The 24,347-nt window shown below is 33.9% G+C and overlaps 1 protein-coding gene across 1 annotated transcript; it reads right to left on the reverse strand.

Annotated features, from left to right (window-relative positions):
- Positions 1–655: 655 nt before the first annotated feature.
- On the reverse strand, positions 656–23,770 carry LOC134842349 (uncharacterized). Its single transcript, XM_063858637.1, has 6 exons — positions 22,496–23,770; positions 17,543–18,124; positions 13,432–13,554; positions 11,924–13,012; positions 9,369–9,565; positions 656–1,264 (listed from the first exon to the last, which is right to left on the reverse strand). Exons 1-6 carry the CDS (start codon positions 23,457–23,459, stop codon positions 992–994), a joined length of 3,228 nt encoding a protein of 1,075 aa, XP_063714707.1. The 5' UTR covers positions 23,460–23,770; the 3' UTR covers positions 656–991.
- Between the last annotated feature and the right edge of the window lie 577 nt (positions 23,771–24,347).

The raw sequence follows: 24,347 nt of genomic DNA on the forward strand, positions 1-24,347 counted from the left end.
ATTTGTATAAATAAATTAAAAGTTTTCAGTCGTGATTGGAATAACAAATAGAGCATGGACAACTCGAGTGTCTTCAATGAGGGCTATACTGGTCATCATATATTTACGCTTTTTTGAAACACTTGCGATCAGGGGCGGATCTAGGATTTTCGGCTCTTTTTCCTTTTCCCCCCACCTCACACGAGCTTCAATGTATTAGTGTAACGAGTGGTTTTACGAGGTTGAGTACGACAACCTATAAATCTCCTCGGATTTTCAAAAAATTTTCAAAAGTTTTGTCGACGTTTTTATAGGTCGATCAAACTGATTTTTCGACCTTTCCCAAGGCACTAAAAACTCCAAAATTTTCTGCGCCGTAGGCAAAAGTTTTAAAAATCAGGTCAAAAAAGGCGTTTTTAGGCACTTTTTGGAAAATTTTGAACAAAAAGTCGCGTTTTTTCTGCGCGCGCTCCCCCTCAAAATTAATATATATTGACGCCAAAGGCGCCTTTAGAAAAATTTTAGGTCCATCACCAAAAATGGATATTTCGAAATAGCACAAAGGGGGGACCATTTGGGTCGGCAGGGGTTCGAATCCCTTGGGGGGAGGGGGGTGGGGGGGAGTATGCGAAGTCCGCACCCGCCCCCCCCCCCTAAATCCGCCCCTGCTTGCGAACTACTTAAGCTAATCACTAGATGAAATTTATGGAAACGGCAATGATTCAAAATATATATTCTTTTTTGTTGTAAGCAGATATTATTACTTTGCTATATTTTGAAAAAAGTGATAAAACATGTTTTGTTAATGAGATAACAAACATACATATGCAGCATTAGAATAATTGTAAACCGTGCCAAATGACGGATTAAATTAAGACATTTTGAGCATGTCTCGATTGAAGTTAAAAGATTGTGTTCAACGCTTTTTCTAATCACAATCTGTACTTTTTCCTCCAAATAGAAAAATTAAATCCTTTTTCCCAGCAGTGTTAAGCACTGAATGTGTCATGGGTCAACTGTATCCATATTGATTATCATGTTTTTTATAAGCATGCAAGATGCATACGATCACGCGAGTGATGAAATTAATCAGCGCCACTACTGCAAGTAACCAAGCAGCGGACAATTTTTTCACACCTGCTGCCGTCACATTTCTGTACAAATCGGTAAAACAACCCGTCTCTGCTCCCCTGACACTCCGAATGTCCTTGTAGTAAGTCGGTATGTTCTCGTTGCCTCCACTGAGCACCATGTCCATTATACACGCAGCGTCAGATTCGCACGCCTAAGTACATGAATAGAAAAAGGCTCTAAGATAATTTTTGACAAAAATTGATGTAGATCAAAATTGACTATGTCGATTATGCCCGATGAAATCCTCCGGGCAGCGAGAAGTGGTGTTTTAGTCACTCGCTCTTCCCACAGGGTGCCCTTCAGTAATTTTATCCGACAACTGTTTTTGTTAAACCAAACTCAATATGGTTTTAAGAAGCCTTTGGCGCCAATATACAGTGCTGATTTAAATTATCCGGACAAACGAACAAAACTTGAATTTTCAAACGCGTTTTTCTCAAATTGGGTTAACATTAGACAAAAAGTGAACAGAACAAAAGTTGCTTCGAATTTCACCAGAATTAATATGGTGCCATTTTTGCTCCGAAATTCTCAACAAAAATTTTACCCCAAAAATGGGTCAATTTGGCTCTTTTCAATTAATCAAGAATTACGCGGAAACTACTTTGTTAATTGATGAGAAAATTATATCACAGGAAGCCTCTTACACAGCTTAACAAAGTTTAAGAAGGGTTAAATCTCCAAAAACCAGTATAAGAGAAAAAATTATCACTTGATAGTCAATAAATGTGATTTTTACTATATAAAACCCAGAAGTTCGATTTAAAAATGAATTTTAAACAATTTGCGCAAATTTTTGGAGATTTAACCCTTCTTAAACTTTGTTAAGCTGTGTAAGAGGCTTCCTGTGATATAATTTTCTCATCAATTAACAAAGTAGTTTCCGCGTAATTCTTGATTAATTGAAAAGAGCCAAATTGACCCATTTTTGGGGTAAAATTTTTGTTGAGAATTTCCGAGAAAAAATGGCACCATATTAATTCTGGTGAAATTCTAAGCAACTTTTGTTCTTTTTACTTTTTGTCTAATGTTAACCCAATTTGAGAAAAACGCGTTTGAAAATTCAAGTTTTTTTCGTTTTGTCCGGATAATTTAAATCAGCACTGTACTAGTATGGATGAAAAAGCACAACGAAAAAACGCAATTTTCAACGTGTAACGGCAGTTGTATTAAAAACATGCGGCTACTAAATTTTTAGCGGGTTTTACACAAAAGAAATACAATAACCACTGTATTTTTTTCCAAATTCTCAGCGTTAAACACTTCTGACATTGACATCATTGACATTAGATAAATAAACCAAATTTCAAAAACAAGAACTAACTAAAAGCTGACGAGCAAGAACTGCAACTCTGTATGCGAAGAAAACAGAGTGAAAATTGATACTTGTTTGCTGCTTCAAATCAAAAAATCAATTGCTCAAAGTTTTGATGATTTGGAAACCTATCTTACTATTTGAGACAAACCAGTAGTAATAGCACAAACGAGGAGGTTTTTTCAGGAAAGTACTCTCATTACTACGAATTGGTTACAACAAACAGGTCAAAAAAGGCGGTGGTGTAGAAAATTATATAAAACCAAAAAAAAACTATTTTCAGCTCAATAGCTGACTTCATAAATGATCTTTTACAGAATTTGACAGTTTTTATCATACGCAATCCTAAAATTCAAAGTGTACAGTAGAAAATAATACAGTGAAAATGAATTACGACAGTTTTGTGAAACGTGTTAGCGATAACTGAATTAATCTCCAAATACCCGGGTTGACAAAAAATGCTTATCACACTATTTCATATTATAAAAAAATGCTTATCATACTATTTCATACTATTTCATAGACCAAAAAAACTATGAAAATAACATGATAAGCATTTTTTACTTACTATGAAATATTATGATGGGCATTTTTTTACATGGTCTGAAATTAAAAAAATAAGCTTTAAATAATACAATTTATCAAAAAAATTGGAAGAAGTTAGCTTGAATACTTTTTTATTCTGTAAAATTGTATGATAAGCGTTTTTTTATAGTATGAAATTGTATGATAAGCATTTTTTCATTCTATGAAATTGTCAGATAAGCATTTTTTCATACTATGAAACTGTATGATAATCATTTTTTTCATACTATGAAAATGTTTGATAGGCATTTGTTCCATACTATGAAATTGCATGATAATAATTTATTTCATACTATGAAAATGTGTGACAAGCATTTTTTCCATACTATGAAATTGTCTGTTTGGCATTTCTTCCCATTCTATGACATTTTAAATTTGCTTTTAAAATTATGAAACTGGATGGAAAGCTTTTCTTGAATGATGGAAAACTGATTTACTAACATGTCAATTTTCCAAACAAATTGAGGCAGCTGAATCTGAGACCCACCTATAACCAATGCCATCTCTGAACAATGGAGAACACCGAGAAAAAATCAGAGGTTATGTATCTTGAATGCATTTTCCAGCGTTTCTCCGCAAGTTTGAGACAGCTCAGAGCTCCTTATCCTAGCGAGACCAAACCGAAAAAATGAAAATATTACAATATGCATTTTTTCGACCAAAATTGAAATCATGCTTTTTGAATCAACACGACTTCTTTCAAGAAATATACTTTCTAAACTTACTAAAAAATTATCCAGAAACCTTTCTTAATGGTTTTTGAGTATTTTAATATATTCTATCGCAAAAAATTCTTATCATGCATTTTTCATACATCAAAAATTGTCAGATAAGATTTTTTTAATCAAAAAATTAAAAACCACTTTTTTATTGACCAGAAAGATTTAGAAGAGGCAAATAGAACATAATTATTTCTTTAAAAACCCTTAATGCATTTTTAAAATTTTGTATGAAAACTGTATGATACGCATTTTTTCCATAGTCGCATATATGAAAATGTATGACAAACATTTTTCTCACATGGACGTCAACCCCGATAGACGATAGATGCAATCACTCTCAATGCAGTGATCTAAATATGAATTGATCTAACAGTGGATAACTGTTTCAATTGTTTTCGGTTTTTGACTTTAAAACAATGAATCAATCTGACGATGCACAGTTAGGTTAAGGGAGTTAAACTGCTTTTGATGTTTGCTTTTGTAACAAAATGCCAAGTTTAGAAGCTGAGACTAATACATATCAGATCATGAAACGGTTAGTGTACGCCAAACCTTAAAAAATTTAGGATCACTCATGAATCAAAACTCGGAGCAACGAAAACATTAAAAGAAAAAACCCAAGTTAATGTATGACGCAAACCTTAAAGCAAGTGAGAATGGGATCAAATCCTCGAATTCAGAAAGATCCCGCATGCAAATTCAGGCGTAAGTAATCGTTTATAACGGATAGTTAAGATGACTTTTTGACAACTAGAATTGATTATAAAAACCAAAATTAGGGGTTTAAAGGATTTATAGTTGATTATAGTCGTGATATATTCCAATAGATTAGAATCGATTATAATTGATTACAGTTCATACAAAAAATCCTTAAAACCGATTTTAATCGATTATAATCTCTTATTTTGCTAAAAATGTGTCACACCAAAACAACATCTGAATATTTTATGAGTTAATAGTTTCTGTTAATCCAAAACAAAACCCCTAAAAAAGAGATATCTTGTCACTATTTTGTTAATCTGAACGTAAAGTTTCATCACGAAATAAAATTTGTGATGATTTGGAAATCTATATTACTATTTGAGACAAACCAGTAGTAATAGCACAAACGAAGAGATTTTTTCAGGAAACTACTCTCATTACTATGAATTGGTTACAACAAACAAGTCAAAAAGGCGGTGATGTAGAAAATTATATAAAACCAAAAAAAACTATTTTCAGCTCAATAGCAGACTTCATAAATGATTTTTTACAGATTTTGACAGTTTTTGTTATACGCAATCCTAAAATTCAAAGTGTAAAGTAGAAAATAATACAGTGAAAATGAATTACGACAGTTTTGTGAAACGTGTTGGCGATAACTGAATTAATCTGCAAATACCCGGGTTGACAAAAAATGCTTGTCACACTATTTCATATTATAAAAAATGCTTATCATACTATTTCATACTATTATATAGACCAAAAAAACTATGAAAATAGCATGATAAGCATTTTTTACATACTATGGAATTTTATGATAGGCATTTTTTACATGGTCTGGAATTAAAAAATAAGCTTTAATTAAAACAATTTTTAACAAAAAATTGGAAGAAGCTAGCATGAATACCATTTTTATTCTATAAAATTGTATAATAAGCGTTTTTTCATACTATGAAATTGCATGATAAGCATTTTTTCATACTATGAAGTTGTAAGATAAGCATTATTTCATACGATGAAACTGTATGATAATCATTTTTTTTATACTATGAAATTGTATGATAGGCATTTTTTCCATTCTATGAAAATGCATGATTAATTTTTTTTCCTACTATGAAAATGTGTGACAAGCCTTTTTTCCATACTAAGAAATTGTGTGTGTGGTATTTCTTCCCATTCTATGACATTTCAAATTTTTTAAATTATGAAACTGGTTGGAAACCTTTTCTTGCATGATTGAAAATTGATTTACTAACATGTCAATTTTCCAAAAAAAATTGAGGCAGCTGAATCTAAGAGCCACCCATAATGAATGCCATCTCTGAACAATGGAGAACACCGAGAAAAAATTAGAAACTATGTACCTTGAATGCATTTTCCAGCATTTCTTCGCAAATTTGAGACAGCTCAAAGCTCCTTATTCTAGCGAGACCATACCAAAAAAATGAAAATTTTACGATATGCATTTTTTCGACCAAAATTAAAACCATGCTTTTGAGAATTAACACAATTTCTTTCAAAAAATAACCTTTTTAACATACTAAAAATTATCCAGAAGCCTTTCTTAATGATTTTTGAGTATTTGATTTTTTCTATCGCAAAATGCTTATCATGCAGTTTTCATACATCAAAAATTGTATGATAAGATTTTTATATCCAAAAACTAAAAACCACTTTTTTATTGATCAAAAAGATTTAGAAGAGGCAAATAGAACATAAATATTTCTTTAAAAACCCGTAAAACAGTTTTTAAATTTTGTATGAAAATTGTATGATACGCATTTTTTCCATAGTCGCCATAAATGAAAATGTATGATAAACAGTTTTCTCACATGGTTGTCAACCCAGATAGATGATTGATACAATCAATCTGTATGCAGTGATTTAAAAAGGAATTGATCTAACAGTGGATAACTGTTTCAGTTATTTTCGGATTTTGACTTCGAATCATTCTGAGGATGCACAGTTAGGTTAAGGGAGTTAAACTGCTTTTGATGTTTGCTTTTATAACAAAATGCCAAGTTTAGAAGCTGAGACTAATGACATATCAGATCATGTAACAGTTAGTGTACGTCAAGCCCAAAAAAATTTAGGAACACTCATGAATCAAAACTCGGATATGACGTGAGTTAATGTATGACGCAAACCTTAAAGCAAGTGAGAATGGGATCCATTTCTCGATTTCAGAAAGATCCCGCATGCAAGATCAGTCGTAAGTAACCGTTTATAACGGATAGTTAAGATGATTTTTTGACAACTAGAATTGATTATAAAAACAAAAAATACGGGTTTAAAGGATTTATAGTTGATTATAGTCGTGATATCTTCCAATAGATTAGAATAGATTATAATTGATTACAGTTCACACAAAAAATCCTTAAAACCGATTGTAATCGATTATAATCTCTTATTTTGCTAAAAATGTGTCACACCAAAACAACATTTGAATATTTTATGGGTTAATAGTTTCTGTTAATCCAAAACAAAACCCCTAAAAAAGAGATGTCTTGTCACTATTTCGTTAATCTGAACGCAAAGTTTCAGCGCGAAACAAAAGTTTCATAGAGATCATTCCATATGAATTGAACGGTTCCCGCGGTAGGTAAAAAAGAAATCTTCCGAATCAATCGTGAAGCTAAATCAGTTTCTGATGTTTAGGTGGTTGAAAAAACCTAAAATGTGCATCATGAAACAACCTTATGGGGGAAAAAATGAAAAAAAATTGAAAATTTGACTTGACTTGAAATTTTCATAAACTAATTTTTCAGTTTTCACAGGAACCAACATCAACAAAAAGAATAAAATATAAGCGATTTAGATGCAATTTCGAAAACAAAATGTGCAAAAAAAGGCATTGTAATCGATTATAATTGATTATAATAGATTTTTGTGCAAAACTCATGAATTAGAAATTTGGATAAAAATATTGAATTATAATCGAAATCGATTATAATTGTATCGAAAAACAGACGGATAAGTAATCGATTCTCAACGATTAAAATGTGCTATAATTGATTATAATTTGATTTCAAAAAGAGAGATTATAATCAATTATTATTTGATTATAAACAATTTTAGTAAGACTGGGACTAAAATCGTCATAAAATCGATTGTTAACGCTTGAAACTGGGTGTGGGTTGCTCTAATGGTGCACCAAGCCGGTTTTGACTAGCATTGAATTTTACCCTTGTGTCTCTGTTTAGGTTATGGTAATCAGGGGCGGATTTAGGGGGGGGGGCGGACGCCCCTCCCTCAGGGATTCGACCCCCTGCCGACCGAAAGGGTCCCCCTTTGATACTTTTTCAGAAATTCATTTTTGGCCGACCGACCCTAAAATTTTTCTAAAGGCGCCTTTGGCGCCAATATATACCAACTTTGAGGGGGAGCGCGCGCCAAAAAAACGCGATTTTGTTGTCAACATTTTTCAAAAAGTGTCCAAAAACGGCTTTTTGACTGTTTTTTCAAAAGTTTGCCTGCAAGGCAAAAAATTTTGCCAAAATAGGGGCAAAAAAGTGCTTTGGGAGAGCTCGAAAAATCAATATGGTCGACTTAAAAATAAATTGGAAATTTTTTTGAAAATCCGCCCCCTCCCCTCGAGAAAATCCTAGATCCGCCCCTGATCGTAATTAATTTTGTAATAATCTCTATCGCATCTTTTTTGTAGAGATGTTCGTTTAAATTTTGTAACTGGTTCATGGAAATTTTTCATTGTAGTTTTTTTTTCATTTTTTTTATCTCAGCAATTGTATTAATCTTTTGTTTGTTATTGCCGCAATTGCTTTGAATGCTTCTTTTTCCCAGAAATGATCTTAGAAGTTCGGATGGTTCAGTTTCTGGATCGCTTCCATTTTCATTCTTTTCAGTGTAAGCAACTCCAGACACAATCTGTAAGTCAATTTAACTTATTATTTTCACTGCTAGATTTTTTCGTCTATCATTTTTATTACATCCTCCATTAACCGTACATGATCCTGTGTTACCCTTTTGTAACTATTATGCATGAAACTATAATGCAACTTTTGCATGAAACATTTATAGTGACTTTTTTGCTTTATGTGCCTTGGTGACAACTGATTTATCTGGTATGTGACTTTTTTGGTCATTGGTCATTTAGAACGTAGCTGTTACTAAGTCGCAGGGTCTTTGAATGGTTGTTTGAACACTGCCACTTGAATGTTCCTTTGTAGTAGTCGTTTTTTTTTCTTTTTTTCTTTTCCCAGAGATAAAAATAATCTTGACACTAATTCTTGCTGCACCTCTGCATTTTATAGTTTTCAGGTCCCCATATGTTTTTTTGATGTTATTGACAGGTTTACTTTGTGAATTTATCTATTTAAGTTCTAGCTGCTTCCAGAGTAGTTGATTCTGATCTGGTTCTAAAATCACTGCGTGAGGAGGTAATTCTTTGAGGCCCACTTTCTTTTTTACTGTTACTGCCTCCATGAGTTGGGCAAACCAGGTTTTTATAAGCCATGGTAGGTCTACTAAGGCAGTCGCCCAGAATACCAAACTTCCCCGTGCGTTATATTCTCTTGGTTTGCGAATCCTTTCGTCTGCCGCGCCATGGGATGTCTTGTGAGTTAATACTAACTACTTCATATTACTGAATATAACGGCTTACGAATCAACAAGTTTTAAGAGTGCTCAACTGATGGCATATGATCCTATCTATCTGGTAGCACACTGAATCTAAAATGTCGTTTTTATAACACATTGCATGTTGACCTTCACCTTTTTGGCATCATATCAAAATAATATTTAACAGGTCATCAGGATATCGGACTACTGCCATCACAGTATCAAAGGTGGCAATGAACTCAGAGACAGAAAAAATGAAATTGAGTGTTTGACTTGTGTGTAATTGAGTTTTTGACTTCAGTTTCAAAGAAAAATGAATCATTATCAAAAAAATTTTAAAGAAAATAACGCACGCTGTCGTAGGTAGATTCCATTTCTTCGGTCACAGTATACACTGAGGTGTCTATATATGCACCCTCGTTTTCCCATTTAATCTGATCTGCAAGGGTGGAACGGAAAAGCCATCGGCGGTGATCCACTAGCCAAGTCTCCCCGAAGCTCCAATGCAGCTTGGAAAGATCGGAATCCACTGAGATGATTTTCGAAACTCCTAGGCCGAAATTATGATTTAATAGAATGGTTTATTGTTATGGCATGATATCACTGCAAGAGCAAAAGCAGTTTTTTTGGCTATGTTTTGGGTATCTGAAGGAAAACCCGCACAGGTTGACATACTAAAGTTTTTTTGATCGCTCCATAGTTACGAAAAAAAATATTAAAAAAAGTCTCAGCCTCAAAAAAAATCTAAGAGTCTTGAAGCAATTTGATTTTCAGAACAATTTCTTGTTTCAAATGTTAATTAAGCAGCTTTCAATTATTGTTTTGCAAAGATAAAAAGACTGCTCGTGTCAGGGCGAAGTCTTGAATGTTCCAACAGCCTTTTAAGGTCTATGGAGCAGTAATAACATAGAAAAAAATGGAATGTAATACGATAAAATGAAAAAAAAAATTCAAAGAAAAATTGCGATTTTTTGTGAAAATCTTCCACCCCACACGCTATTTAAAGTACAAAAGGATAGATTTTGCTCAACTACAAATCAACTATGGCAAATAAGCTTCTTTCAACCAATTTAGAACGATTTCTAAGACGGATTAAATCTCCGCTTACGCGTTAATAGCGCAAAATATATCGCGCGTTAATTTTCCCAAATTGGCCAAAATGGCATATTTTAAACCCCCATAACTTAACGAAAACTTGAAGAAAAGTGATCACAGGTAAAATATTATTGTTCCGACTTTCGATACGAAAGTAACGGAATATTTGTGCTCGGGTGGGTTTTTTTTCTTCAGACATATTTCAACTTTTTAACCAGCCATTTTTGACGAAATTTTTTGTATAATTCAAAAGATATTGTTGTCCTGAGCTCAAATTTGAAAAGATATTTTACCTGTGATCATTTTTTGTAAAGTTATGAGGGGTTTAAAAATTGCCATTTTGGCCAATTTGGGACAATTAACGCGCAATATTTTTCGCGCTAATAACGCGTAAGCGGAACGTTAATCCGTCTTAAAATTGATCCAAATTGGTAGAAAGAAGCTTGTTTGCCATAATTGATTTGTTACAAGGAGCGAAATTTATCATTTTGTACTTTATATGGCGTGTGGGGCGAAGATTTTCATTTAAAAAAATTCAAATTTTAGAAAAAAAATTGTTTTCATTATTTTTTGTTACATTTAATTTTTTAATGTTATTACTGCTCCATAAAACCTTAGAACGCAGTCGGAACATTCAGGGCTTCGCCCTGATACGAGCAGTCTTGTCTCCAATTTAATCTCAGGACAACAATACAGTTTGAATGATATAAAACAAAATCTGTCAAAAATGGCTAGCTAAAAAATCGAAGTTTGTCTGAAGAAAAAAAAAAACCGAGCACAAATATTCCGTTACTTTCATTAGGAAAGTGGGGAGAAAAAGAAACGGAGTTGCAGAGCAAAGACAGCCGTTTCTGTTCAAGTATCACAGAATGTTCTGACCACAATGAGTAGAGTAAAAAGTTCAAAAAATTTCATAAAAAATTTCTTTCAAATTTTATATTCATGTTTTATGACATTTTTTAAGTAAAGTAGTAAGGAATAGTTAAATTAGATAAGAAATTTCAAAAATGAGATTTACTTATATTTAGAAAAAACTGCTCGTATAAGGGTGAAGCTCTAAATGTTCCGAAAGGCTTTTAAGGTCTATCGAACAGTAATGAAAAAATAAAAAGTAATAAAATAAAAACAATTTTTTTTTAGTTTGAGATTTTTTCTGAAAAGCATCACCCCACACGCCATATAAAACACAAAGTGATAGATTTCCTTACTACTTATAAATCAATTATGGCAAATAAGCTTCCTTCAACCGATTTGGAACGATTTCTAAGACGGATTAAATCTCCGCTTACGCGTTAATAACGCGAAATAAATCGCGCGTTAATTGTCCATAACTTTACGAAAATAATCACAGATGAAATATGTTTTCAAATTAAAGCTCCGAACAACAATACTTTTTGAGTGATATTTAAAAAAACTCCGTCAAAAATTGCTAATTAAAAAGTCGAAATTTGTCTGAAGAAAAAAAAACACCCGAGCACAAATATTCGAAACTTGTTACGAAAGTCGAAACAACAACGTAAAAATGAATTAAGAATTGAATTTGATTCAATTGAATTAGAGCTGAGCTAGAATTGAATTTGAGCCGTCGAATTTAGTGTCATCCAGCTTTCGACAATATGATAACTCTTTTGAACTTTTTTGGATTCCGAACAACGGCAGAAATGGCTTTAATGTAAATCCATATTTGAATCCCTAGGAGTTATTAATTTGAATCCCTAGAAGTTTAGGCATTAAATGTCCGTCGGAAATAACACACCCAACCCGTATATTGCGTTCCTACTTCCTGAAGTGATCAGAAGAAAAACATGCAAACCTCTGGGCTCAAAATCATTGAACCAGTGCCCATCAAACCGCCCTAACAACCCCTTCAAATTTCCTCTGAACTCGTGTGGAATAGTTACAAAAAGGTTGATGTAGGGTCCCATGACAACCACGTTCAAAATGAGACCACAGTCCGGAATTGTAACCCTGAAGTGAGAATCAGAGTCTCCGAGCATCTCGAAGCGCACGCCTTGACGTTCGATCCCCGTTGCCTTCACATAGCCGATGTCGTTGAGAGAACTTGACACTTCTTTTTTATTGATAAAAACAAAATTGTAAGGATACTCGCCGTTAACTTGTTTGTAAAATTCAACCAAAGTTTCCCCGCGAATGATAGCAAATCCCGAAATCACAGAACCCGCACCGTAAGGTCGAGTGCTGATCTGGACTTCCGTTTGAACACTGTCGAAGGTTTCCAGCAAAGTATAAACCCCCAGACCCAAGAACGCATGCTCAAGACCGTCAACTGTAGTGAAATGTCCTCCAAATTTGACAGACACTGTCAAACTTCCGGTGTAAGATCCAATGACAGTCGGTCGAATTTCCAGAAACTTTCTGCACAACAATTGATTCGAACAGCATTGTTGTTGTAATTCCAGCTCGTCAATATACAATTGATGCAGATTTTGAGGAGATGCGCTCTGGTAGCTAATTCTTCCTGCGCCGTCATCGACATCGACAATCAGAGATCCATCAAAATTGTAACAACACTGGTTTGAGACATAATCAATTCTACCATCGGAAAGGTCGGTACATGAAACTAACGCAGACCTTATGCAAAAGTCAGCTCCTTCGTTGAACGCGCACTGATTCGCATCGCAGAGTTCGTTTTCTGAGGCTCCATAAGCTTCTTGCTGGTTGCAACAGGGGTCATAGAACCACAAATTGGGACCATTGGCAACCTCTTCATGAGCCCAGGAAGCGTCTGTGAGGTCAGGGTCACGCGCGGCAGAGTTCGAAGGACAAGGAAGGTCTGCAGACAGTCTGGCTTTGCAGTTCGAGGTGTCTTTCTCAAGTTCTCTGGCTATCCAGTCTTCGCAGCTGATTTGATGCTTTTTGGGTACAATGTGATAATGAGTACCTGAAATATCCTTAAGCTCGAGTATTTTTCTGTTAAAAGCTTACTGATATCTTCAATTTTTGAATAAAATCAACGGTTTATAAATTTCTTTTGACAAATAATTATATTCGTTTGAACCAGTCTCGCAACTTTTTGTTTCAATTATAATGCGCAACTATTCAGTACAATCAACTTGCTTTTGCAATAGAGCATGCAAATTAAATGAGATATTTGTCAAGACGAAGTTCAGATATAGATAGTTTCAACATTATTAATAGTGGAAAAAACTAAAAAAAAAACATACCTTTTACATGAACATTCAGAGTTACGCTCTGTGGTTTATTATTAATCTCAGTGGTTTATTCAGTGGTACGTTCAGTGGTTTATTTCCAACTGATTTGACTGAGGCTTTTTTTTGTAGAAAAAATCAGAACTTTTACCTTGTTCTGTTTTCAGCAGAAAAAGAACGGCGTCGTTTTCTCCGAAGGCGTAGTTGAAAAAACTGTTTTCAGGTTGCAGCGTCACAGTATCGTCTGACAGGTATTCGTAGCCCGTAGTTGCACCTAAAAAAGAGTATCGAACGTGAATCCAGCAGAATCCGCAATGAAGAAAATGGCTAAAAATTGATTATCTACAGAAATATATACAGATTTCAGATCCATGTTGTAATTTTATTTAGCAAAACCTTGTTTATAGTTTACACAATCGATAACAATGCAATTTAACATTCAAGAATTCTTACAGTTTATCTTCATTACATAACCATTACCAAAACACTCAATTGTTTTTTTTGTATCAAATATCAATCATGCTATACACAAAATGTATACAATTTATATGCAGATTATCTACATATTATATACTGATTTTTTAAAACATACTTGCCCACCAGATAATATGAGATAATGAAACAAAGCTATACCGTAAGCTTTTCAATTGAATTTTTGAGCTGATATTTGATTTGAAAAAAAAATTTAAAATCAGAAATGTGGAAATGTCTTACAGCAAAAACTATTTGTTCTAAACCGCTTTTCTATTTTTGTTGATATGTTTTTTTCACCAAAATGCAGTGAAAAGGTTGTTCTTATTTTATGTCAATTGAAGAAGTTTGGTACCAAAATACTTTTTTTACCGCGAAAACTCTGAAGTTGAAAAATCTAAAAAGGATTCCATGAAGTTTGTAGTTTGAGGTAACCATTTCTCCTTAAGTGATTTCAGCTCACTATAACACTCACAAGTTTTCCTGCTCACAAGTTTAAGTGAAAAAAAAACGATTATTTCACTCAAGTTTCGAATGGTCAAAACTGATATTGTTACAACTTGTATATTTGTCAGACTAAATAATCAATTTTGTTCTATTCATGTACAGATTATCTACAGATTTTGTTCAGATTAAATACTGTTTTTTTTGTATAATGATTTTAAACTGAAAACATGCAGATTATCTGTTGATGATAAACAGGTTTTACAGAATAGAAGACTCTGTTATTTTGGTGCTAAAATCTATTCACTTTTCTCGTAAAAACCAATTTTATATGCTTAGATTGGGTTGTCGAAAAATCGACACTGTACTTATTTTAATCTGTAGATTTGTCAATTTAGATCAAATTGTCAATTTAGTATGTGCGACTGTAGTTTACCCATTGTTCATCTACTGACTTATAGTTTTTTCCCACTTTTTGACCCTTATGCAAAAGATACTTGCTAAAATTTGCTTACTACATACTTAGTGATTTATTGCATATCGTAGAAATGCAACTTTGTCATCAAAAACGCTCAACAAATCAAAAAAGAAAAACTTGACCGCAAAATGTTCCCTTCATCAGGATTTTCCCCCAAAATCACTCAAAGAGTCCAATTTATTGTGGCTTTATTGTGACATATCTATTAGTAACTCACCGACCCTAAGGTTTTCAGAGGCGCTTTCGGCGCCAATCTATACTCCCGGGTTGACCTCCATAGACCAAAAATGCTAATCATACTATTCCATGAACTAAGTTTATGAAAAAATACTAGTCATACAAATTTCAAACATTTTGCTAAAATGGTGTCATCGAATTTTCGAAGAACTTTTCTCTTGTTTTGGCATAAATTTTGGTGTATCGTACTAAATAAAAAAAAAACTTTTTGTCAAAAAAAATGCTAATCATACAATTTCCATATATGGAAATTGTATGACTAGCATTTTTTTGATGGCGACAACAAAAATGTTTCAAAGTATTTGGGGGCAATTTAAATTGCCCCCAAAAACTTTTTTGTGTTTTTTTTCAACCGCAAAAAGATTTTTGTACTCAAAGGAACATTTTTTGAAAAAAAATTTGCATGCAAAATTTAATTTTTTGTGTGTTTAACGCGTAGTCCTGGATGTACTAATATGGGATTTTTTTCCTTTTCTCTTGATAACATTTTTCAAAAGTGCTCAAGACTCCTCGCTTTTTGTATGGCATGTTTTTGTATGCCTTGATCAATGTCTGGTAATTTGAAATTTCAAATTTTAGAAATAATCATCTTCGAAAATGTTTGCCAAAATTTAAAAGTTTGATACTTTTGTTATATTATTTGCGTGAGACAGAATTAAACATTTCAGACTATTTCCAAAACTTTTTTGATGCGAGACGGTCAAACTTTTGGTTAGTATGTTTGAGTAACCAAGGTTTATGTTATTTGTCTTATGTTACGAATACAACCAAAAAATTTTGAGAAATTAAAATGTAAAAAATCATTTTTTTTTGGTTTATGGAAAAATGCTAGTCATACAGTTTCCATATATGAAAAAATAGTAATCATAGATCTTTCATGCAATTTTCTGTACGTATGGAACTGCATGGAAAGTGTATGAATAGCATTTTTCCATATATGGAAATTGTATGACTAGCATTTTTGGTCAACCCGGGCTACTTTTGAGGGCAAAACTGGCTCTTTAAAACTGTTGTAATCCGATCATAGTTCGACACTAAATTACCAACAGTTTCCAATCTATATTCCTACCGATTTTTTGAGTTGATGAAACTAAATCTAGAGGATACCCTGAGCTGCTCAGATGAAAAAACAAGAAAAACTTTTGCCAGATTTTTTGATTGGTCGGTCAAAAGTCGCGAGGGTGTTGAAACAAAACGCTGAAATAACAAGACTTCTTTTATGTCAAGTCCTAAATGTTCATATTTTATTTTATTGCCATTTGAAACGTTTTTTGGTTGAAAAACCGACAAAATGAGAAAGAAAATGAAAAATTTGTTTATAGTCAAGTTATCCCCTGAAACGCTAAGTAAAATAGAAAGGATAGTTTTCTTCCAATTTTTAAAGTAAACGGAAGACATGCTTGTGGTGGCTTTTTTCAGTCGGTTTTTGGCGATCAAAAGTTAGTTTTTAACCAAAAAAGTTTTCCTTCTGAAGATCTCGACTGAGTTCAAGTATAAAAAAATATTTTATCTCCAATCATTTTTCTCGAAGTTCTGGGAGTTAGATTATTGCAAAGTTGGCCATATTCTGGATTAAATTATGCAAGCTTTGAAGAATTTTATGTCAATTTGAATTTTTAATGAAGACTATAGTGAACAAGAAAACAAAGCCCCAAAGTACGGTTTGTGAAAACCTATTTAGTTTTTTAAGCTTTCGTATTACATAAGAGCAGGGGCGGATCTAGGATTTTCTCGAGGGGGGGCGGATTTTCAAAAAATTTTCCAAAATTTTGACGACCTTTTTTTTTTTTTAGGTCGACCAAATTGATTTTGATTTTTCGCGCTCTCCCAAAGCACTGTTCTGCCCCTATTTTGCAAAATTTTCTGCGCCGCAGGCAAATTTTTGAAAAAAAACAGTAAAAAAAAAAGCCGTTTTTGGGCACTTTTTGAAAAATGTTGACAAAAAAAATGCGTTTTTTTGGAGCGCTGCCCCTCAAAAATAGCATATATTGGCGCCGAAGGCGCCTTTAGAAAAATTTTAGGGTCAGTCGGCCAAAAATGGATTTCTGAAAAAGTATCAAAGGGGGGACCCTTTGGGTCGGCAGGGGGTCAAATCCCTGAGGGGGGGGGGGGGGGGCGTCCGCCCCCCGCCCCCCCCCCCCCCCTAAATCCGCCCCTGCATAAGAGTAAGACCACTTATGAATCCAAGTATGAAAGAATCCGTACAAGGTATTCAGCATCCTACGGAGAACAGCTGTTAAGCTCTGTTCTGTTTTTGTTTAAGAGCTGCATGCAACTTTATTGCTACGTTTCTGTTTTGAAAAGCGTTGACTCACCCACCAGGCAACAATCATGTATCATGGTGGACCTCAGACCACCTTTCGACCTAGAGGCGGAAGCCTTTGCCACTTCACCCCAAACTCCTGGACGAAGACAATATGTGCAGGGATTAATCTAATGTTTTTGCTTGGAAGGATTCATATTTCTACTTTATGTAAAGAAGGGGTTGAAAAATCTAATTTATGTAATTTATTGTTAAGCAAAATAAGCTTCTAAATTTCCCTGAAACGTTGAGAAGGCCTTAATTTTTGAAGAAAAAAGTGACAAAAAAATTTGGCTTCAAAATGTTCAAAGAAATCAGTGCAAAACTCACTGAAACTGTATTCTCGAATTTCGAGATCTGTTTCCCCAGTCAAGGTCACTTTAGGCCACTCAACTCGCAGTTCACTCTTTTCTGATGAAGTTTCCGTTATATAGAGCTTGTTGCTATCGAACTGTTCTCCTGAAAAGTACAGTTCAATCGGCGTCTGAATGTCGTCGCCATTGGAAATGACATGAACCGACACTGCTTCATTTGAGCCCCAGAGTTCCGGTACATCCGCTTTGATGTAGCGAAAATCATCCTCTTCGACAGTGGCGTTGATCATTTTTTCAAACGACTTTCCGACAAGTCTCAAGGAAACCTCCATTGGAAAAAGAGTTTCCAAGCAGGGCGTCAGCCGAAGCCCCTTCCCTGGACCCATATACATGGGGATGACTGACGGGATAGCCTCACCACCATTGCCACAGAAAGTAGCAATTTCCTTAGGGGGTCCTCGGATTGCTGGTTTGGACAAATCCTGCTTCACTTCATAAATCCAGAAGCCAGGATCTCCAACATTGCTAGTTTTGTCCATGGAATCAGAATTCCGCATATTTTTGAATGGTCCAGTGACATCATATTTGCTCCCAGCGCCTGAAAAAAGTCAACTCTGTCTTTTTGCTCCTATCACAATTTTCGTTTCTACTACAATAACAAGTGGAATTATGCAATGAAACCTAGCTACAGATAGAGTTATCTGTCATTGAAAGTTGTTCAGTTTAAAATCGCATTCAAAAACTGCGCTTTTGAAAATTTTAGTCAGAAATGTGGCGTCTTCATACAAATTCGAAATCAAAACCTACCTCCTTCATTCTCCTACAAAAACTCAAGTATTTCATTTTTTGCTTAGCTTCTATTGAAAGTTCTAAAATCACAACCGTGCGCAAAAGTTTTGGTAGATAATCGTCCATGCCCAGTTCAAGTCTTTTTTTTGCAGAACCAATCCATAAATATGAATTTCAGATTGAAAAATATATCTCAACTTATCCAGTCACGAGACAACTGAAGAAATTCGAGCACATACTAGCAACAGCAATATTTCAAAATGCCAAAAGTGTTTTTAAAGTGAATGATTTCAGAATTCGCAAAAACCATGTGCTTGCTGTGATGGACAGCATCAAAAATTGACAACTTGCGTAGAAATTAAGGTTAAGATAAAAGAATATTGGGCAAAAATAACGTAAAAAATGGTCTAAGTTGATCTAATTCAGTTTTTGGAATAAAGTTTAGTACCTTGATTCTCTCATAGTTCTGAAAAACCATTGCCTTTTTAAGGGCAACAAATGAAATAAAACTGGATGTTAAGCCATTCAAGCTTCTTTTGCTGGATCAAAACTGGGTTTTCCTGGTTGATCTCATACATAATTTGATTTCAAATTTGCAAGGAAATTTGATTAAGTAACGATTGAAATGTAAAACAGTTGCTGAAATGTGATCAAATTTGCTTCAAACACATTAATCTGTAAGATTTCACAGCTTCTTCAACCATTTTTTGAGGGAAAAAAATTGCAAAAATCTTGATGATCCGTTTTCAATATCACCCAGTATATCACTCGACTGCAACTGACATTTAATAGTAGTTCTTGACTTTGCTCGAAAAAACCATCTGAAGTCCCAATTTAGTTATTTGTTACTTCGTCGACCCAATCAAATCAATAGACAAAATTGTTTCAATACTTTTACAACTTATATTTTCCTTTGAAGGATAACATTAAAATGACAGGTTGCTCGTCAAGTAGAACAACATTTTCTAATATTCATTCTCTGAAGTAAATTCAATCGAAAAAGTAGAACTTATCAATCTTCTTGGTCTAAAAACGGGACGTTTCAGATCAATTTTGTTTCCAAGTTCAGTCAAGTTTTAAAAACTTTTATAGATTTTTACTGGAGATTGAAAGGGATCTTAAAAAGATGTCACACTCTTTTAGGATCCATAACGTGATAAGAAACAAAAAAATTACATTTTTATAACAAATATAAAAAGTAGTTACGTAACAAAATTCCCGTTATGTGAGTCTGGGAATCTTGGAATGGTTATTCTCGATTACTACACAGGATAGTTACGCTGTTATAATGTATAACAATTGGTGCTTCAGGCTTAGTGCTTGTTGCGCTCAATTTTTGGGGAATCGACAAACAGGTATGTAACGTAAAATAGGACGAAAATTTTTTTGTTGTGTCTCGGAATCCGCAACAATTGAATATAGCATTTTTTTCGGATACCGCATTTTCTACTAAATTACAATTATTTATGAGCAATTTTTGCGTTTTTACTTGAGAGATACTTAAAACAGTTTCAAGTGAAAACATTTCTGCATTAAAACGAGAAAAATCAGGTGCACAGTTTAGAACCAAGAACTTAATTGATTTCTGTGAAGTCCAAAGATTAGTTTCAAAGAATTGCTAATCAAATAACTGGGGCGGGGGGCAGTTTTCATGTGCTATCGACCGTTTGGGCAAAAGAATCAGGGGCAAAGACTCGTAAACAAAAAGCATCACATTTAAAATGAATTAATTGAAACAATTTTTTGCTTCTTCTATAACAAAACCTATGAATTAAAAAACTCGTTTCAATTCGCCAGGGATGAAAATTTGAAAATTTTGCGTACTCCTGCCGTTCTTACGTTCGGCCAATGTTAATAATAAGTCGATGGAAATAATTACTTTCTTTGAGATTTTTATGCTTTCTTTCAAGTTTTTGGAATACTGAAATCTGATTGACTCATTTTTATTTTCTCCCTTTAGGTCCATCGCCCATGAATATTTCTGCCAAATTCAGTTTAACTTATTTTAAACGTTCAATTTATAGTTAAAGCTACTAATGCACATAAATTAGCAAATTAAGCTATTTAGATAACGAATGTCTTACAGTATTTGATACCCGAGTTCGACTAAGTTTCGAATTAGTGTTTAAACAATATGCGAGTTTTCGACTATCGATTTTGTGTCGAACAACATTTATGGGTTCGACCGAGTTCGGTCGAAACATAAGTCGAACACCTCAATCCGTGTATAAAGTGCCATTGCAGTATTTGAGATGAATTGCTATTTCAGCATTGGAGATTCTTTGTCATTTTACTATTTGAGATTAATGGTTATTTCAGCATTTAACATACAAGAGATAGTCAGTAATTGATATAGTTCTGTCAGATAATCTCCTATAAATTATACATTTTTTGCCGAGGTGACTTTTTTTTGTAAATGCTGATATGATGTTTTCAATCTTAAATGTTGATGGTAACGTTTATCCAAATCGCTGATTTCGATATTTATCCTTATTGCTGATCGTGACAAGTATTTTATCTTTTGATGGCAAATTTCTCCTCAGTACTGGTATAGCGATTTTCAACGAACTAATTGACATTTGCTGACAATTATTTTTTTGTAATTGATCAAGGTCGTTTTTGATCTAAATGCTAGTTTTTTAACAAGAATTAGCAACCTTTTTAACAGAATTAACTAAACAGAATTAAATTAAGTCAATTATCTACAAAAAGTATACAAACTTTAGAGCTGTTATAGTTTGTTATAGTAAAACATAGATTAAATAGTTTTAAAATTTGATTTTTAGTGCAAAAGTTTTATACTGTTTATTTTTGAGATATAGTCGTTACCAAAAGACTCTAAACTTTTTTTCCGTACTAAATTTATGTATACTACATAAAGATTGCATACAGATTTTATACAGGTTCTCTACATACTATATACAGATTATCGACTTTCTTTAAACAGATTATCTACAGATTCTAAACATAATATGTACAGATTTTATACAGAATAAATACATAGTATATACATTTTTTTCAACATATTCACCCGTCATATAAAATGAGTAGATTGAATTAACAGTATAATGTAAGCTTTTCAGCTAAGTTTTTGTGCTGATATTGATCTGAAAAAAAATTATTAAAACCATTTCTGTCGAAATATCTAGCCGCAAAAACTATTTCTTCTTAAGTTAAAAGTAAGTAACTTTTCTAATTTCTTGTTGATGTTTACTTCACAAAAATGCGTTGGAACGAATGATTTCTTAAATGGCCTTTAAAAAGTTTCGCGCAAAATAATTTTTTTTAAAGCGCGGGAACCCTTAAATCGCCAAATCTCAGAGGGATTTGTTGAAACCTGTAGTTAGCGGCAAAAATTTCTCCTCAAGTGAGTTGAGCTCACTCTAACATTATACTTTTTAGTGATAAATTTTTGCTAAGACTTAAGCAAAAAAAATTAATTTAGGTTTTATGATGTCAAAATTGAAGTGTGGTCAATCCTATAGACTTTATATTATTTTTGTTAATATTGTATACATAATATATACAGACTATCTAACGATTATATACAGATTATATAAAAATTATCTTAAGATCAAGTACATGTTGTATTGCAAAGGGAATATACTGACTAAATACAGATGAGCTACAGAATATATACAGTTTTTACAGAAGATAAATTGATTATTTTGGCACTAAAATCCAATTGTTTTTGTTAGAAAAAACTCAATTCTATGTGCGTACAGAATCGATGATCGTTCCCAAAATAGTTGTATAAAAAATTGATCACATTTTTACGCTAATCTGTAGTTTTTTATCTATATGATCGATTTTTGTCCATTATGTCACTGCGAGCGGGTATGAAAATCTGTTTTTACTATGTAGGTTCCACAAACAAAAAGCTGTTGTAAAATGCGGATTCCGCTTACAAAACTCGCATAATGCAATGTCATAATCCATTACACACATACAATTATTCGTTTGTGGGTTGCTGCTTGTTGCGAAGTCCGCTTACTACCTCAAAACAAATAATTAACCTCGTATTGACGCTCAAAAAGTTTTTACAGTCTTTACTCTTTGTTCAATTCAAGACTGAATACCCCGAGAATCAACTTTAATGTTTCTATGTTAAGCGCCAGATTATGTTTCCAAAAATTAAATGAACCGAACAGCTTGGGTTAAAAATAAAGTCAAAACTTGCCGTCATCGATCCTAAAAAAGAAGAATGAGCTCTCCACTGATCTTTCACTGTACTGGACAATTGCAAAGCATTGTTCAGTTTCTGCGTCTCCGTCCAGGGTTCCGTGGCACGCCAGAATGAACTGGATGCTATTGTACTGCTTGTAATAGGCGTACTTGTTGTTTGGAACTTTGTAATACGTGGCGACGAAACCAGACTCGGCCTTGAACTTTCCTCCGAGACGTGCATTGACTAGATCCAGGTCAGCTGCTCGAGTCAGATTTCGGAAAAAGAGGCTGTGAGCCAGGTTTGGATAGCGAGTGTCTTCTCCTAAGAGCTTCTTGGTGATTTCTTCGTCGATGTAGAGGTCAATTTGGTACTTTTTGAAGGTCTGCTGGTACCACCAGATTGCGCATGCTAGAGTGTCGTAATTACCAATTTCATCCTCAATTGAGGGTCGAAATGTGGTCGACGTATCGCAGGAACTGTAGAACCAAAACTCACATAGTCTTTCGGTGTCGTAGTGCTTTCCCCCAGCAGGGTCGGTGTTATAGTAGTGTGTGAAGCTTAGACACAATCTGTCCATTAATAGATCGATGGTAGTCACGCCATTGTTAATGAGATAAATCCACTGTTCATCGCCGTAGTCGTTGGTCAGCTTAAGTTGTCCTTGGTGCTCAAACTGAATTTGGTTAACATCAAAGAGTCCAAGTTTAAACACTGGGATATAGAATGTGTCAGAAAACTTGTGAGAATCCATTTTTTTCACAAATTGATCTCCAGTTCCTGGTCCGAAGTCAAGCGTGAATTTTTGATCGAGTTTCAAGGCCCGGAAGGGCGTCTCAAATGTGCATTCTCCCGAATATGACCAACTTTGAACAAGAGCAGCTACAATCAAAAAAAGGATACTTCCATCCCTCCGAAGAACGAATACAGCGCCTATGTTTGGATTAGTTTTCATCATATGAGTAAAACTTGATGACATTTCAACCGTTCTTCGCTCTTTTTGTTCAACAAATAACTAAATGGCTTGACGCGCCCGAAAACAGTCTCTTGCAGCCTAATGGCGTTCTTCCAATCTGTACTTTTGAAAACGAGAAAATAAGAACTCTGCAACTTTAATCGTAACATAGGCTGGAAACAATTAGTTTTTATATTATGATTAAATATTATTTTGCGATGAATCATAATTTCTTTTAAAGCTCTCTTTTATTTTCATCTTTTATTGTTATAAAGATCCACACTGCACGCATAAAATGATAAGTAGTTAAAATCACAATCAGAAGCAAAAATTAGTTTGAGTTCAACGTTTCTTTAAGTAAAAAATGTAATAGTAATTATGCAACTGCGTAATATCGATTATAATTAATCTTTGAAGTTTAAGTGCTCTGGAGTTCCTCTGTAGCATTTTGAGCCGTTCTTGAAAATTAAATAAGAACTGATTGATTCTCTGTGAGCGGTGATCCATAATTGGTGATTTAACCATTGTGATGCGCGTATTGTTGCGAGTCAATTAATTTATCAGTCAAATTTTTGATTTTTTTGGGACAAAAGTAGTGTGATGGATGAAATCATTCAAACGAGACGAGCAGCGAAATCATTTCAAGGGAGACTTATTTTTTTGACGAAACCGACCAGAAACGTTCGCATGCTGAACAAACTAGTGAAATTTTGAAAAATCTGTTGTCTGATGTTTTTTTTACCGTTTCATGTACAACTATCTAGTTGGGGGGAGAGATTAAAACTCCACATCGAATTGATAAAAACTAGCGGAATTGAGAGGCTCTGTAATTCAACAGCTAAGAACATCACTGCTCGTATCAGTCGAAGCCCTGAATGTTCCGACTGCTCTTTAACTGGTCTCAAATAGTTT

This window comes from Symsagittifera roscoffensis, chromosome 3, assembly GCF_963678635.1.
Source record: "Symsagittifera roscoffensis chromosome 3, txSymRosc1.1, whole genome shotgun sequence".
NCBI lineage: Eukaryota > Metazoa > Xenacoelomorpha > Acoela > Convolutidae > Symsagittifera > Symsagittifera roscoffensis.